This window comes from Oncorhynchus keta, chromosome 27, assembly GCF_023373465.1.
Source record: "Oncorhynchus keta strain PuntledgeMale-10-30-2019 chromosome 27, Oket_V2, whole genome shotgun sequence".
NCBI classification, from domain to species: Eukaryota; Metazoa; Chordata; class Actinopteri; order Salmoniformes; family Salmonidae; genus Oncorhynchus; species Oncorhynchus keta.
This window is the reverse complement of record NC_068447.1, coordinates 33,611,615-33,630,090: the sequence shown is the minus strand read 5'-3', so window position 1 is coordinate 33,630,090 and position 18,476 is coordinate 33,611,615. Positions and strand designations below refer to the sequence as shown.

At 41.2% G+C, this 18,476-nt stretch overlaps 1 protein-coding gene across 5 annotated transcripts; it reads left to right on the top strand.

Annotated features, from left to right (window-relative positions):
- The first annotated feature begins 4,130 nt into the window (after positions 1-4,130).
- Positions 4,131-16,375, top strand: LOC118359827 (specifically androgen-regulated gene protein-like). 5 transcript variants are annotated; one of them, XM_035738629.2, is made up of 4 exons: positions 4,131-4,299; positions 9,752-9,922; positions 13,697-13,874; positions 14,028-16,375. In XM_035738629.2, exons 2-4 carry the CDS (start codon positions 9,839-9,841, stop codon positions 15,650-15,652), a joined length of 1,887 nt encoding a protein of 628 aa, XP_035594522.1. In that variant the 5' UTR covers positions 4,131-4,299; positions 9,752-9,838; the 3' UTR covers positions 15,653-16,375. The 5 variants fall into 5 exon arrangements, with proteins under 5 accessions (XP_035594522.1, XP_035594520.1, XP_035594521.1 ...); XM_035738627.2 differs by having other exon boundaries at positions 9,752-9,943; XM_035738628.2 differs by lacking the exon at positions 4,131-4,299 and adding an exon at positions 4,311-4,455 and having other exon boundaries at positions 9,752-9,943.
- The last annotated feature ends 2,101 nt before the right edge of the window (positions 16,376-18,476 follow it).

The window sequence follows — 18,476 nt, the reverse complement described above, 5'->3', positions numbered from 1 at the left end:
TGATACCGTAAAATGTAAATAATAGTAAATGTACTGGCTGTATAATATGTGTTTCTTAAATTGTCAAATAAATCAATCCATGTTTATTCATCTGAAATGGTTCAGAATAATCTATAATTGATGGAGGTGCAAGTTGACAATAAGGCTCAACACCCCATCCAATTTGAATCACTATATTCTCTCGCTGAGTATGTGGCAGAAGGTAGTGTATCACTGACCTAAGTGTCCTAAAACCACCAAGGAGGATTAAGCCACCACTAATTTATAGGGATTATGCCTGTGTTATTTTGGTTAATCGTTGACCTGAAAATAGGACAAGAGAAGGACTGTACTACACAACTGCTCATGCCACTCCAAAAGGTTTATCTACGAGTTATATGCCCATCGATAAAAGTCATTACTGAGAATGTGTTGCTCTCCTCTCTCTGACAGAGGGTGTATGGTTAATGATTTCTCATCAGCCCTCCTCTCTCCAGAACAGCATTCCTGCTATTCTCCAAGCAACTGTGTGGAAATACATGCTATTCTGGAACAGTAGAGTGCACCATGTGCACACGACATGTGTCATTAACACACCTCAAATAAGTCTCATTTTATTAATTCATGTACATAACATATTTTATTGTATATATATAATACGTTTTCTGTTCCTATTAGCCTATTTGTTAGTGTGTTTAACATTATTCATGTTGATAAACAAATTATCGGCCTTATAGTGTGCAGTAAGTACACTCCATAACTTAGTAGCCCACATTTTTTTTTTCTACTGTGTTATTGACTTGCTAATTGTTTACTCCATGTGTAACTCTGTGTTGTCTGTTCACACTGCTATGCTTTATCTTGGCCAGGTCGCAGTTGCAAATGAGAACTTGTTCTCAACTAGCCTACCTGGTTAAATAAAGGTGAAATAAAAAATAAAAAAAATGAGGGTGTCTGCTCGTCAAATCAGGTGGTTTCAGAACTAGGAATACATAGCTCTGAAATCTAAACACAGAGGCACAAGTCGTCACTCTAGTTAATTAGTGACTGACTGAGCCCAATGTCAACATGGCTAACAATCCCATACCACTATTTCCCAAAGCTTACTCTCTGTTTCCCATCGCTTTAGAAAGGACTCTTGCAAAACACTTGACCCATGAACTTGTATTTGCACCAAGAGCTTTGTCTTGATGCTGTATGCATGTGTTAATACTTGAAGGTAAGTGGAAAGTCAGGTCCACAATGCCAAGACAAGCATTGATTTATGATTTTCATTAATAACAGGGAACAGGTATGCAAGCTACTGTATTCCTCATACCAGCCTCATTCCAGGGGCTTTTATTCTTAGACTGAACAAGGTCATTAACTACCAGTGTTTATACCATGGCATTGTTGAATACACCTTTCTGATTGGCTTGAAGGGCTATATTCTATAGCGTGCATTATTTCCCTTTATAAACGTGGTGGTTCGAGCCCTGAATGCTGATTGACTGAAAGCCGTGGTATATCAGACCGCATACCAACGGGTATGACAAATCATTTATTTTTACTGGTCTAATTATGTTGGTAACCAGTTTATAATAGCAATAAGGCACCTCTGGGATTTGTGGTATATGGCCAATATACCACGGCTAAGGCCTGTATCCAGGCACTCCGCGTTTCGTTGTAAAAGAACAGTCATATATTGGCCATATACCACACCTGTCCAGGGTGTGTACATTTGCACAGTAGAATTGAATGGCAATATTTCATTTTTACATGTTTTGTTTGAGCTGCTTTTGAAAGCAAAAGTCGGATTAAGAACACTTAGTATTTTGAATTCGATTTTCATAATGGCAAACTAGGACTGATAGTTCGGTTAGCTAAACTAGCACATCTGTTTGTTTGGTTACCACAGCAACTACTGTAGCTGTCTCGTAAACTTGCTAGCTACTTCAGTGGATGTTGAACACATTTCTACCGCAAGTGAACACATTTCTGACAGAAAATGTATTAAATTATAACCATTGTATAAAATGGATAATCAACTCTGGTCCCTATGTGTTTTCCAGAAAATAATGCAATTCTGTAGAAGGTCAGTTCTGCTCGGTCATGGAACAATGGAACACACCTCACACGTTGTTCATTATTTTACATAGAACTCATGATAATGCCTGAGAAGCCGGCGTTTGGAGGATATTCTGCAAAGGGTTGGTCAAAACAAGCATTGTGATTGGTTGAGTTGGGTTCTAAATCATAAAAAAAAAAAACATTTGGCAAGGGTAAGCCGATGATGCAAACATTGTAGAGTGGCCTTTTATTGTCCCCAGCAGAAGGTGCACCTGTGTAATGATTATACTATCTAATCAGCTTCATGATATGCCACATTTTTCAAGTGGATGGATTATTTTAGCAAAGCAAAATTGCTCACTAACAGGGATGTAAACAAATTTGTGCACAACATTTTGTGTGTATGGAACATTTCTGGGAACTTTTATTTCAGCTCGTGGAACATGGGATCAACACTTTACATGTTGCATTTATATGAGTCGTGTCTCTGGCAACCTAACCAATAGAATGAACTGACATCTTTTCTCAGCCAGTTGAAAGCATGAATCAGCATAGTTTTTATGGATATATACAAATAAATGTCAATAGCAAAACAGGTCAAACGACATGAAATACCGCTAGTTTGCTGTCTTACCAGCTTCAGTTTGAAGTGTATGCATTAGCTGTGTAGTTGGCTACCTCCTCTGAACCGTGTCCTGATGAGAGAGCACATTTTCTTTGCCAGTCGATCATTAGCATCATTAGCTCATTGTTATATATGTATCCAAAACACTGCCAGAGATGCGACCCAGTTGTTTTGTTCTGTATCTATGGATGCGACCCAGTCATTTGTTATAAATGTTCTGTTGCCATGATGGCTGGCAAAGTTCTTGTCCCTTGCTTGCTAACTAGCCAAAGTTGGCTAACACAGTCACGTAAAACAGTGTAGCCAGAATAACAGCAAAGTAGCTGCATTTGCACTTGTTTAAGCTGTTTTCTAGTGATTTGGGGGGTACACCCATAACAATGCGCTAATGATGTGCGATTTTGCCTGGCATAGGCCACACTGCTCAGAAGAGATAGCCACCTACTCAGCTAACACAATCCCTTCAAATTGAAGCTAGAATGACAGCAAATGCGCTGCATTTTGTGTTTTTCTATTGACATTTCTTAGTATATATCCATAAAAAAATGTGGCTGATTCATGATTTCGACTGGGTGAGAAAAGCTGCCAGCCTGTCTGTCTCCTTCAGATTCCCAACACTTTCGTTACCATACATAGGGACAGCTGGAGATCGAATGTCAATGTTGCAAATGTCGGAGAGGCAGACAGCAAGGTTATTACAAATCTCTGCTGTTGAAAAAAAATGCTAGTCTCAAAGAAATGGGAGATAATGTCTAGATTATATTCACCGTGTAGATCTAGTATATAAATAGCCTGGTTGAGTTGATGAGACAGTGGATTCCGCAGTCAAACGGAACAGAGTAAATACGTCATAGATTTAGTAATTTGTGGATCACCATCCAGGATTAGACCCACCCGTTGTATAATTTGACAACAGTCATCATGAAAATATGTGTTATAATGTGTGCAGCGGAAATACTCTATGCAAAGTTATTGTTATTTTCCTTTTTGTAATGACAACAATTGGATTTATGTAATTGCAAATCCATTGCAGTTCATGTATTTTGCATACAGTCCAACGGCTTTGTCCTTTATTTAAGATATGTGCAGGTCGCCTAGTGGTTAGAACGTTGGGTCAGTAACCGAAAGGTTGCTAGATCGATTCCTCGATAATTTTGCCTAGTTAAATAAAGGTTAAATAAAAAAAATACAAATAAATGTATTATATGTATTATATCATACCATTAGCCTACATGTCAATGAGGCCTCATAAATTATTTGTGCATAATATTCAAGTATGGATCCAGGTTCACTGAGAGTAAATAAGAAAAGATTTATAACACCCGTATTGCCAGTATTACCCCTGTAATACAGTGTCATTATCCTGCTTGAAACGTTGGCTATTTCTGTTATCCCATTGGCTCTACCAAAGACACGGTAGATCAGATATGTGCTGATTGGACACAGTGGAATTAGGGGGCGGGACAAAGTGAGCCTGTCGCACTCACCTGAACTTCAACAAAACTGATTTGACAAGGCAGATAGGATAGTTGCATAGAAAACCGTAATTGTATTTAAATGACTTTGGATACTTTTGAAGATATAATGTTTCTTTGAGTGCAACGTAACTTTGTGAAAAGGGAATAGTACCTTTCTTCTGCTCTCAGGTGCGTTTCTCTTTTTATACTTGCATTGTCCTTTTTTAAGTATTTAGGCTCCACGAAACGTTCAAGATTTTATGCTTTCACGCATGAATTGACACAAGGCTGGAATCCTCTGCGATGTGTAGATCATCCATAGTCTGTGAGGCTACACTATTCTTGGTAATGGTAACAATAGTTTACTGAACTGTTTTTTAAATATATAATTCTGACCAACGTTTAACTGTTGGTCCGCTGTGGATTGTGTGTCGAATGCAGGTTCGCTTTGGACAGTCTTAATTTACATGAGTGTCATGCTGTCAGGGGCAAGGTTATTATAGTTGTGTGGTTTTATAATTCGTTTTTACTTCTATTCATTTTAATATTTGTATTTGAAATCCAGTTTAGTTTCAGTTAGTTTTCAGATCCACTTTAAATAGTTTTTATTTAGTTAAAGTTTTATTTAAAAAATATATATATATTTATAGTTTCAGTTTAGTATTAGGGACAGAAAGAACTCTATGCCTGGGAGGCTAGGAACCAATTTTGTGTTTTTAGGGATGTAACTCCTTGCCACTGTGTGTCAGTAATGCATAAGGGGACGGGTCAGGTCATAGTGTAGATTAGGTTTAAAGGTAGACTCAGTGAGCTGACGAGGATGCATGAAGTAAACCGTAGAAGTGGTTCAATTTCCACAACAAGGAACGTTGAAGTGCAAAGCTAAACTATACATTTGTATTATTTTATGGCTTATATTTCTTGTGTGGAAAAAAAACAGGCTACATCCACTGAAGAAAAGTGTTCAAAATGTATAAAATTCAATTTCAAGAACCATATTTTTGTGTTTTTAAGGTAAAGGACACCTGACCTTATATTTAAAGCCATTTGGAATCCACATTTTACACTAAATGAGAAGTGATATTTCCTGGGGACAGAAAAGGCAACGTATTGTAGGAATGACCCAGTTACCATGTTGTAGCAGCGTGAAGCACACCCGTACACATGCGCAGATACTCTGTGTGACTGTCTGAGAGCAAAGTCTTGCATCATGCTCATCTCGATGGTCACCGCCTTTCAAAGTGTGTTGCATTCTGGAGATAAAAATTGTCTGACTTGCTCCAACATGTTGATTAATGGAGCCAGACAGGTCTACCGTGGGAAGGTTTTCCCATGAGAGATGATTGACACATTGTTCAACATCATTATCACTGTTATGTGGTATGGTGGAAAAACCAAAGGGTGTGCTCTAATGTGAGCTTTAGGTTAGTAATATGTGTCAATGCATACCTGAGATTTCAATGTTTGCCAATTCAAAAAGCCACTCCCAAAGCCGGCCCAACATTGACATTATAATGGTGCAGGTGCAAACTGACTCAGTACCAAGCTAAACATTCATGCATGTTATCTGTGTAGGTTGGGAGTTGCACAACATGTTGTGAATGTCGGTTTATTTACTGTAAATCATTAACTAGTTCTTGTTCTGCCTGTCCTTCATGTTACAGGACACATATTTCCTTTTTTATTGACACAGTAAGATCATTGTCATTCATTGAAATGGAATCCAAGGCAATCCCCATCCTGAATCCTGCAGCTTTCAACGGTTCATAGTGCATGGAAGGGAAAGCCAGACAGTGGACACCAGTGCTACCCCTTTTCGTTAACAATGCACCTGATAGGCTCTCTCCATATTTCCCCTTCTGCTTTGTAATTTACCTGAAATGCACAGAGGTAATCATTGCATAGGGCGCCAGCCAGGGTGCTTAGTTCAATGACAAACCATGTTTTCTAGGAAGTAGGCAAAGTGACATTCCTAGGTGTATTACATCTCTGTGGTGGGTGTAGTGAGTATAAGCTGCTGTCTCCCACTACCGCCCTGTAGGTGTGTAGGGAGGTGCTGGGACATTCTCTTTCACTCTGTTGCTCATACTATTATGTCCTCATGGGAGGGGCAGGCAGATTACCTAATTATCAGCCTCTAGACTAACTGGGTGGGTGCCCTGGAATACTGTGTTAACCAACTAGAAAGCCCACTATCTGTTGTTGCCAACACCGTACTGTGTGGCCTATATTGATCCACATGTTTCTTAAACTCCTGTTGTTTCATTGGGTGGGGTGATATTCTGTACAGAGTGCCAGGATATATTTGGCAATAGCTTAATATTAGTGTAATTAATATATTCTGTATTAATTGTCCCAACCCAAACCCCAAGGTAATTCAGCAGCATTGTGTGGCCTGTTGACGGATCTTCAGGGTTTTGGCGGAAATAACGCAGTGTAGCCTTCAAAGGAAATTCACTATCATTACTGTTCCTTTCTGTTTCTGTATGTGCAATCAAATGGTAGATGGTGATAGATGTCAATAAAACACATAGTTATATTGCCACGGACTCACCTGAAAGATTTGAGCAACAGTATAGACTGTTAGGTCTATGTCTGGGCAAAATTAATGAAAACAATCTGAATAGTAACTGATGGTCAAATGTAATTTTATATTTTATGTTCTAATGAAATTGCTATTAAAAAAACCTTCATGCATTTTATGTCAACACTAGTATATGTGCAGTATTTTGACTACTGTAAAGCCTGGATGCCAACAGGTTGTTGGTGGCATGGCTTGACATGGCGTGATGGGATTCACACAGTGCCACTTGATAATGTTTATTAGGAGCTTAGGTACGTCTGTAGCCCGGATAAGAATCTTGTGTGGTTAAAGATCTTACACCTCTTTGCTCCAGGTGGAGATTAAAGTCCACATCAAGACCACACCGTATGCCTTGACGCTCCTTTGCACTTTAAAGATATAGAGCGCATTCGGAAAGTATTCAGACCCCTTGATTTTCCACATTTTGTTGTTACAGCCTTATTTTAAAATTGATTAAATATATTTTTCCTCATCAGTCTACACACAATATCGCGTGATGTCAAAGAAAAAACTGTTTTTTAGATAAAAAAAAAAGTATTAAAAATAAAAATCTCATATCACAGTTACCCTTTACTCAGTGCTTTGTTGAAGCACCTTTGGCAGAGATTGCAACCTTGAGTCTTTTTGGGTATGACACTACAAGCTTGGCATACCTGTATTTGGGGAGTTTTTTCCCATTGTTCTTTGCAGATCCTCTCAAGCTCTGTCAGGTTGGATGGGGAGCATCGCTGCACAGCTATTTCCAGGTCTCTCCAGAGATGTTTGATTGGGTTCAAGTCCGGGCTCTGGCTGGGCCACTCAAGGAAATTCAGAGACTTGTCCCAAAGCCACTCCTGCCTTGTCTTGGCTGTGTGCTTAGGGTCGTTGTCTTGTTGGAAGGTGATACTTCGCCCCAGTCTAAGGTCCTGAGTGCTCTGGAGCAGGTTTTCATCAACGATCTCGCTGTATTTTGCTCCGTTCATCTTTCCCTAGATCCTGACTAGTCTCCGAGTCCTTGCCACTGAAAAACATCCCCACAGCATGATGCTGCCACCACCATGCCAGGGATGGTGCCAGGTTTCTTCCAGACGTGACGCTTGGCATTCAGGCTAAAGAGTTCAATTTTGGTTTCATCAGACCAGAGAATCTTGTTTCTCGTGGTCTGAGATTCCTTTAGGTGCCTTTTGGCAAACTCCAAGTGGGCTGTCATGTGCCTTTTACTGAAGTCTGACTTCCGTCTGGAACTCTGGAACAGAGAAACTCAGGAGCTCTGTCAGTGTGACCATCGGGCTCTTGGTCACCTCCCTGACCAAGGCCCTTCTCCCCCGATTGCTCAGTTTGTTGGCTCAGGCGCACAGCTCTAGGAAGTGTCTTGGGGACACAAATGCTGCAGACATTTTTTGGTACCCATCCCCAGATCTGTGCCTCGTCACAGTTTTGTCTCCGAGCTCTACGGACAATTCCTTCGACCTCATGGCTTGGTTTTTGCTCTTGCATGCACTGTCAACTGTGGGACCTTATATAGACAGGTGTGTGCCTTTCCAAATCATGCCCAATCAATTGCATTTACCAGAGGTGGACTCCAATCAAGTTTTAGAAACACCTCAAGGATGATCAATGGAAACAGGATGCACTTGAGCTCAATTTTGAGTCCCATAGGAAAGGATCTCAATTCTTATGTTGATAAGGTATTTCTGTTTTTTATTTATTTTTATTCATTTGCAAACATTTCTAAATACCTTTTTTGCGTTGTCATTATGTGATATTGTGTGTAGATTGATGAGGAACATTTTTTACTTATTTTAATAAAGACTGTAATGAAACAAAATGTGGAAAAAGTCAAAGGGTCTGAATACTTCCCGAATGGCTCATAATAGCCTCTACTTTTCTCACTGCTTGAGCTTTGGCTAGGGTATTGTCTGTGTATCCCTCTATTGGATAAGGGCACATAGATGCTAAATAGAGAGACAGTATGCATACTATTGTCACTCCTGTACACGGATATACAGTACTGTCTTAGAGATGTCAAATAAAATGTGATTTGTTCGTAAACAACAGGTGTAGATCAACAGTGAAATGCTTACTTTACGGACCCTTACCAACAAAGCAGAGAGAAACATAGTAGAAAGATAACAACACGTGGAATAAATACACAATGAGTAACGATAGCTTGGCTATATTCATGGGGTACCAGTACTGAGTTGATGTACAGGGGTACAAGGTAATTGAGGTAGATATGTACAAATAGGTAGGGATAAATTGACTAGGCAATAGGATAGATAATAAGTGTGTGATGAGTCAAAAGAGTTGGTACAAAGGGGGGTCAATGCAGATCGTCCGGATAGGTATTTGGTTAGCTACTTAGCGGTCTTATGGCTTGGGGGTAGAAGCTGTTCAAGGTCCTATTGGTTCCAGACTTGGTGCATCGGTACCACTTGCTGTGCGGTAGCAGAGAGAACAGTCTATGACTTAGATGACTGAAGTTTTTGACCATTTTTAGGGCCTTCCTCTAACACAGCCTGGTATAGAGGTCCCGGATGGCAGGGAGTTCAGCCCCAGTGATGTACTGGGCCGTCCGCACTACCCTCTGTAGCGCCTTGTTGTTGGATGCCAACGAGTTGCCATACCAAGTGGTGATGCAGCCAGTCAAGATGCTCTTAATGGTGCAGCTGTAGAACTTTTTGAGGATCTAAGGGCCCATGCCAAATCTTTTCAGCCTCCTGAAGGGGAAGAGGCGTTGTCGTGCCTTCTTCACGACTGTGTTGGTGTGTGCGGACCATGATAATTCTTTAGTGATTCTTTAGTGATGTGGACTACAGCCCCGTTGATGTGAATGGGGGCGTGCTCCTTTGTCTTGCTTTACTATGATATCACTGATCAAACTTTGTCACTACTAAAAAAGGCCTGGCTTAAAAGCAATAGTATGAGTATATAACATTTCCTAATCTTTAACCACATGGGCTGTAATAGAGAAATGCCACAATTTACACAAGGGAAGCTCTGTAGGATGGATCATCATGATGATGTAATGATTTTTGCCTCAAGCGTTAATACTTCTTTCCTTTATTTTTCCCCCAGTTACTTCCCCATCTGGACCCATCTGTGACTTCCAGCCAATTAGCAGAGGCCCCCTGAAGCCCTGGCTCCTCCCGCTGTCCCTGTGCCATGGCGAAGAGTGACACGTGGCCGGGCGGCGTTGCCATGGAATCCTTGATCAATATGGACAGCGCTGGGAGCTATGACAGTGTGGTCAGCATGAACTCTGGCTTTGTGCGTGCAGAAGCTATTTCCTCCTTTACCCTAAACCACTAACCAGGAGAATAGCTGAGACTCTGATTTCACCGGTTTATGTTTTATTTTGTTTATGTGCTGCACTGCTGCCATTGTGGTAAACATTTTGGAATTGATCTAGCTAGATGCAACATGTCAAAAAATGAAAGGGTGCCTTTCTCGCTCCCGTTTATTGACAATGAATTGATATGTTTATATACAGTAGTACAACTGTCTCCCAATGCTAAGAATCAGTGGGCTAGTGGGCTTGTTCATGTTGTGGGTGAGAGATTCAGATGTTTGTTCAGAGAGGGGCCTTTGAGAGGTTCCACAGAATGAGAGAGAAATGAGAGAGAGCGACTGCTTTGAGGACCCAGTCTGTTCATTTCAGAGCTGTTCAGCGGCCCCTCACTAAAATCCACTGCAATACATTCCTCTGGCAGTGCAGTATAGGATGAAAGCTAAAAGCTAGCCGGGAGGAGTACTGAGGTCATTTCTAATTCCCTCCCTGCTGTGTGAAAGGTAAACGTAACTTTGATCCGCTCTGTGTCTACAGTCTCTCTGGGCTTCAATGTTTCTCTCAGCCTACATTAGCTGAGAGAAACAGAGAGACTGACTATTAAGAACTGAAAACCAAGCCAAAAGAGTTTGAAGGCCTTACCTAACGTTATACAAGGATATATTGTTCACAGACATACCTCCCAGCTAGCATATTTGGTTCCTTGGAAGTTGTGTAAATGTATATTTTTAGTTTCACATTGGTTGTGGGAACGAAGCCATACGTTTCCTGGTAAAACCGAATGTTTTTTTAAAACGTGAGAACAGAAGTTATAGGTTATTTGAAGGTTTATTAATAACTTCCTTAACTTTAATTGAATGTTTTAATAACACTGCTAACTTAAAAGTGCAGATGGAAATGAATTTCCTTAATCATGCAAACACATGTATTTTTTATTGTGACACGGTATCAGTGAGATTCAAACCTATAATCTTCTGTTTTCTATCCATGGAATTAATCCGCTGCGCCACCAGGATGGCGCTAGCATGCTGAGTTTTTTTACGCATACAAGCTGTTCATTTTAGTTTACTGAAAAACACCCCATTTCAAAGGAAATAAGCACTCATTAAGATCAAGAGTTGCCAATTAGTGGGCATGGCCAACACACCTGAACACACTTAACATGATTGAGGAGAGAGTTTTGTTGATGCTGAGAATGTTTGGACACAACTACTCATTCCAGGCTTTTGCTTTATTTTTACTATTTTATACATTGTAGAATAATAATGAAGACATCAATACTATGAAATAACACATATGGAATCATGTAGTAGCCACAAATATGAGGTAGTCACCGGGAATGTATTTCAATTAACAGGTGTGCCTTGTTAAAAGTTAATTTGTGGAATTTCTTTCCTTCTTATTGCGTTTGAGCCAATCAGTTGTGTTGTGATAAGGTAGGGGTGGTATACAAAAGATAGCCCTACTTGGTAAAAGAACAAGTCAATATTATGGAAAGAACAGTTCAAATAAGCAAAGAGAAACGACAGCCCATCATTACTTTAAGACATGAAGGTCAGTCAATCCGGAAAATTTAAAGAACTTTGAAAGTTTTTTCAATTACAGTCGCAAAAACTATCAAGTGCTATGATGAAACTAGCTCTCATGAGGAGAGCCACAGGAAAAGAAGACCCAGAGTTACCTCTGCTGCAGAGGATAAGTTCATTAGAGTTACCAGCCTCAGAAATTGCAGCCAAAAAAATGCTTCACAGAGTTCAAGTAACAGACACATCTCAATATCAACTGTTCAGAGGAGACTGCGTGAATCAGGCCTTCAGGGTCGAAATGCTGCAAAGAAACCACTACTAAAGGACACCAATAATAAGAGACCTGCTTGTGCCAAGAAACACAAGCAATGGACAGTAGACCGGTGGAAATCTGTCCTATAGCCAGATGAGCCCAAATTTGAGATTTTTGGTTCCAACCGCCGTGTCTTTGTGAGACACAGAGTAGGTGAATGGATGATCTCTGCATGGAGGAGGAGGTGTGATGGTGTGGAGGTGCTTTGCTGGTGACACTGTCAGTGATTTATTTAGAATTCAAGGCACACTTAACCAGCATGGCTACCACAGCATTCTGCAGCGATACGCCATCCCATCTGGTTTGTGCTTAGTGGGACTATCATTTGTTTTTCAACAGGACAATGACCCAACACACCAGGCTGTGTAAGGGCTATTTGACCAAGAAGGAGAGCGATGAAATGCTGCATCAGATGACCTGGCCTCCACAATCACCCGATTTAAACCCAATTGAGATGGTTTGGGATGAGTTGGACAGCAGAGTGAAGGAAAAGCAGTGCTCAGCATATGTGGGAACTCTTTCATTCCAGGTGAATCTGGTTGAGAGAATGCCAAGCATGTGCAAAGCTGTCATCAAGGCAAAGGGTGACTACTTTGAAGAATCTCAAATATAAAATATATTTGGATTTGTTTAGCTCTTTTTTGGTTACTACATTATTAAATTCATGTTATTTAACAATGTTGATGTCTTCACTATTATTCTACAATGTAGAAAATAGTAAAAAATCAATAAAAACCTTTGAATGAATAGGTGTGTCCAAACCTTTGACGGGTACTGTATATGTTTTAAAATAATATCTTTAGAACGTTCTTTGAACATTACTAAAGTTTTCTTGTGTTTTTTTATTTAACGTTTTTTGTTAATGTTCTCGGAACAATTTGAGAACATTACTTTAAATAGAACCATGAGAAAACCTGTAACAAATGTTATGCTGAGATACTGAAATTCCCACAGAAGAACGTTGTTTCTTAACATTTTCTAAACTCTTTGAGAACATTCCCAACATCAACGTTTCTAGAAGATTTTTACCCCCTTTTCTTCCCAATTTCGTGGTATCCAATTGTTAGTAGTTACTATCTTGTCTCATCGCTACAACTCCCGTACAGGCTCGGGAGAGACGAAGGCCGAAAGCCATGCGTCCTCTGAAACACAACCCAACGAAGCCGTACTGCTTCTTAACACGCATCCAACCCGGAAGCCAGCCGCACCAATGTGCCGGAGGAAACACCGTGCACCTGGCGACCTGGTTAGCGTGCACTGCGCCCGGCCCGCCACAGGAGTCTCTAGTGTGCGATGAGACAAGGATATCCCTACCTGGCACAACCTCCCTAACCCGGACGATGCTAGGACAATTGTGCATCGCCCCACAAACCTCCCGGTCGCGGCCGGCTGCGACAGAGCCTGGCGCGAACCCAGAGTCTCTGGTGGCACAGCTAGCACTGCGATGAAGTGCCCTAGACCACTGCACCGCCCGGGAGGCCCATGTAACCATATTCTAACATTTAGGAAAATTATGTTAAAGTAATGAAATACCAGTAACATATGTTTTTTTTTTGTTAAGTTCCTTAAATGTGCTGAGAATGTTCCAAAACCAAGAAACTATGCTGCACCATTCCCATAATTTGTGGGAAGGTTTTATGCAAAATAACCATAGAACAACCATGCTCCCACCAAGCTCTAAGAAACATATCGTTCTCAGAACAATGTGCTAGCTGGGCTGGCATACAGTTCTACATACAGTAGTTATGTCATCTTGATTAAAGGTTAGCAATTAATTGCATTGTTATTTTATTCTGAATCTGTTCGTACTCTACATTTCTAGTTTGTCTATGTTTACGGGTTTCCTATTTTTGTTGTCTTTGTGTTTCTGTCCTCTTTGTGTGTGTGTGAGGCAGAGTGATGACAGTCTGGAGTACCTCTCTGTTGAGGAGCGGGCGTGCCTCATGTTTCTGGAGTCCACCATTGAGTCCCTGGAGATGGAGGAGGACAGTGGCCTGTCCAATGATGAACCAGACCCCAGCAGCCTGGCAGCCGAACATGACCACCTCTCTATGGGACAGACTAGCCTGGAGGGTGAGTACGACTAAAAATAGTTTCATTAGGATTTTCACATGCAGGACACAAAAAAATGTGTCCAGGTTTTAGGACAGGATTGTGCGAGCCAGTTTAGCAACCTGTGAGAATTTGATAGTAAAATAATTCCTGCTGTTTCTGCCTGTCTTCTAGATGTATCAAAACTCCAGCATGACGACTCAGGAAGAGATCGGAAGTCTTATCTGAACTGCCGAGTGCCTACACCACTTCTTCTGGCAAATGGCCTTGCCAGTATCCAGCTCAAAGTCACAGGGGCAACCACTCATCCCAGTACCCCAACTGCAGCAATTGAGCTCAAAGCCCCATTAGTAGCAACCCAACCCAGTACCCCAGGGGCAGTCACTGATCTGAAACCCCAAAAGGTAATCACTGAACCCACAGTCCCAGAAGTAGTCACAGACCCTAAAGCTCCAAAGATAGCAACTGTGCCCAAGACCTCAGAGTTGTCTTCTGACATCAAAGCTCCTGGGTTGGCCACTATAACAAAAGTTCCGGTGCTGTCCACTGAATTTAAAACCTCCAAAACAACCCCTTCATTAGCCACGTCAGATTTACCCACAGATGATTCTGTGGACAACATGCCTAAAGGAGTCTCTGTAGACAGCAAGCCTGCGAAGTGTAACACTAAGGTTCCATCTGAGCTGGATCTGAAGCTGATTCCCCCTCCCTCAGACTTCAGGGATGATGAGCTAGAGGAAAAGAGTGATCCTCCAGTGCCTGCAGAACTCAGAGGTCCTCTGACCTACAATGAGCTGGAGCAACTACGCAGGCAGGTCTCCATGAAGAGAGCTGCACCAGCCTCCCCTGGAGCCCAAGATGCACCACCTTCTAAACCCTGTGTTGATCTGCCTGTCAGTGCCCAAGCACTACCCTCCCCCTCAGATGTCCTACCCACCCCTATTCCTGAGGCCCTGGAACCAAAGAGCCGACCTGCTGTGGCCCCTAAGCCCAAGAGGCTTCCCTCCAACATTATCCTGAAGTCTCACAAGTTAGACAGTCACCCAAGCCCCTCGCCCATTGACAGGTCAATGATTGACCCCCAGAAGGTGCGCAGGGAGGCCCTACGGAAGCTTGGGCTCCTGAAGACTGAAGATGGAGACTCAGGCCCTGTCGTTTCATCCAAATCCAGGAAGTCATGGGCATCCCCTCCTTCTCACAGCCTGGTTACCACCCAGACCAAAGCCCCAGCCAAAATCCCTACCCCAGCTCCAGTCCCAGCCATCACCCTTACCCCAGTCCCTGCCATCACCCTTACCCCAGTTCCTGCCCCAGCACTAACTCCAGCACTAGTCCCAGCCCCAGTTTCAGCGACTATCCCAGCCCCTCCCACTACCCCAGCCCCAGTCCCAGCCCAATTCAGTGACAATGCCAAAACTCTGCCCTCACCTGCTACACTTCCTTCACCACCCAAGCATATTCCCCCTCCCATAGGGGTCAAATCAGCGACTCTGGAGCGCTCCGGCAAGGGCCTGAGCAGCTACGTGGCCAGTAATGCCTCCCTCAGGGCCAACCAAGGTCCCAAAGTCGCACTATCCCCTGGCAACCTGCGCAACTCTCGACCTCGCCCTGCCTCCCTTGGAACTGGGAAAGACTTTGTGAATGTTCAGGGTGAGGCCTCCCACCCCCAGCCAGTTCATGGGGAGTCCCATAACAAGCTGCCCCGCTCCCATGGCATCAGTGTGCTCATCTGCCCCAACAGCAAGAGTGGAGAGGACCGACGGGAGGCCCTGAAGAAGCTAGGACTGCTGGGGGACTGAGGGCATGAAGAGGGGCAATGGAACTGCACCATTACAGAATCAATATGAGGGGTGAGGTCTGAGGAGGATGTTCTTAATATGGATTCCGTACAACTAAGCCATCCTCTAGTCTTTGGTCACTGGGACACTTACATTTATGAGAAGATTATTCTCCCCATAAAAATGCCTTCTTTGAAGCAATATGCAAGGAGCACTATTTGATTGATGGAGAATTACTTGGCTCTACAGACAGCTACAGTATATATTCATAGAGGGCAGTGTCTTTTTGCCTTACTGCACAGAAATGCTGTATGTACCCGAAGACTGCCTTTTAATGAATATCATGATTACAATATACTACTATGAGATACTACACTAACTACAGTATGCAGTACAGTAGGTAAATGAAAGGCTGTTTGTAAACCTCATTTGACATTCAGTAATTTTCTAAATAAAATACAATAAACTCCATGAGGGATGTTGTGTTATGAAATTGTATGGCATCCTCTACACAATCTGTTTTCTAAAATGGAGAATAGACATGATGTTATTGTTACAGTTAAGGATGTGCCTTCATAACTTCTCTTTTCACGTAACCCTTTGACAAGAATACTATCGTTTTAACTTCCTAAAGTTCCTCTAACCTCAAAGTTATTGTTATTTTGGGGGACCATGGCAACCAGTAAAAATGTTTTTGCTGATTTGCAATTTGACTCTGACTCAATTAAAGGTGTCTAAAGACTTGTTTGATGTAGTGATTGGCAGTTGTCACGGAACCAAATTAAAAGGTCGAAAAATGGACTACTACATAGCGTACAGTACGTAGATAGCAGCTTCAGTCAGTCAGTGGCCAGTCAGTGACAGGAATCTGAAACATGGTTTTAGGTGTGATGCACATCACAACCCAACCCAGGTCTGTCAGTGGTGAGATTATTGAAACACTGTTTTTATAGTTGAGAGAGCGACTTCCTGATTGTTCCTAAGATTGTATCACCTCATAAAATTCTACCAGTTTGGGTTCATGTAGTTACTATTCATTGTCTGTCCAAATTCATCATTCTCAAACTGTTAGCGTAGCATTTAGAATTGAAAGAGAAGGGAAAGGGGATGCCTAGTCAGTTGCCTAACTGAATGCGTTCAACCGAAGTGTGTCTTTCCGCATTTAACCCAACCCCAGAAGTGGCTCATTAAGTGTTACCCGTGGCAGGACTTTTTAAACCATGTCAACGTTTTGTTTTGTAAATAGAGAATAAACCTTGAAACTATCTTCATATGAACTTAAATTCATACAACACTTTTAACATGATGAGTATGGTATAGTGCTTTATAATATGAAATGGTTGGTCCAATGGATTTTGTTGTGAAAACAAAAGGTAAATTGCAGGTTACAGGTAGAATAACACATTGTTTATACAGTATGTGCCCTTCGAAGCAGAAAGATGTTATGTTATTTATCTGTCAGCTGCATTGGGCTCTGCCTACATATGACATTAGGAGCGTCATAGGCCCTGGTTTGTCATGTCAGCACGTACACTGTAAACAAATCAGTGTTACAGCTGCAGTGTCAGTAGTTTCATCTGATGTGACAAAAAACGGGAGGAACCTTTCATTAACTCATATCAACCATTAACTCATATCAACCATTAACTCATATCAACCATTAACTCATATCAACCATTAACTCATATCAACCATTAACTCATATCAACCATTAACTCATATCAACCATTAACTCATATCTACCATTAACTCATATCTACCATTAACTCATATCAACCATTAACTCATATCAACCATTAACTCATATCAACCATTCAACCATTAACTCATATCAACTCATATCAACCATTAACTCATATCAACCATTAACTCATATCAACCATTAACATTAACCATTAACTCATCTATCTTAACTCATTCTAATTAACTCATATCAACCATTAACTCATTAACCATTAACAACCATTAACTCTACTACATTAACTCATATCTTAACCATTAACTCATATCAATTAACCATTAACTTAACTCATATCAACCATTAACTCATATTAACTCATATCAACAATTAACTCCATTAACTCATATCTACCATTAACCATTCAACTCATATCAACTCAACCATTAACTCAATTAACTCATTAACTCATATCAACCATTAACTCATATCAACTCATATCAACCATTAACTCATATCAACTCATATCAACCATTAACTCATATTAACTCATATCAACTCATGTCAACCATTAACTCATATCAAACATTAACTCATATCAACTCATGTCAACCATTAACTCATATCAACTCATATCAACCATTAACTCATATCAACCATTAACTCATATCAACTCATACCAACCATTAACTCATATCAACCATTAACTCATATTTTAAACATGGTTGACACACCCTTGTTAATAAGGGATACAAAATATATCTGCTCACCATAGCATTTTGACCATGAGAATTAGGGCTGGATTCAATCTGTAACACAGAAGTATCGCAGAAGATCCACGTTATAGCACGATTTCAATGTAAAGGCATTGTTCGCAGGGACTGCATTCACAGTAAATACTGCATATGTCATCTCAATCGGAAATGACCTTTACATTTTAATGCCGATTTTCTGCGATACGTATCGGATCCAGCCCTGAATGAAGTTCTACAGCACTGGATACAATCTCAGTACAATTCTGGATTAACTTGATGCCAGAAGGATTTTCTTGTCTATTTCCATCCCCATTTCAAGGGTCAGTCAGAAAGACCAGTCCCCAAACCCAGTACAGAAAATACTACCTGACACATGTTATGGATTGGTTTTAAGAAATGGTTATTGTCTGAG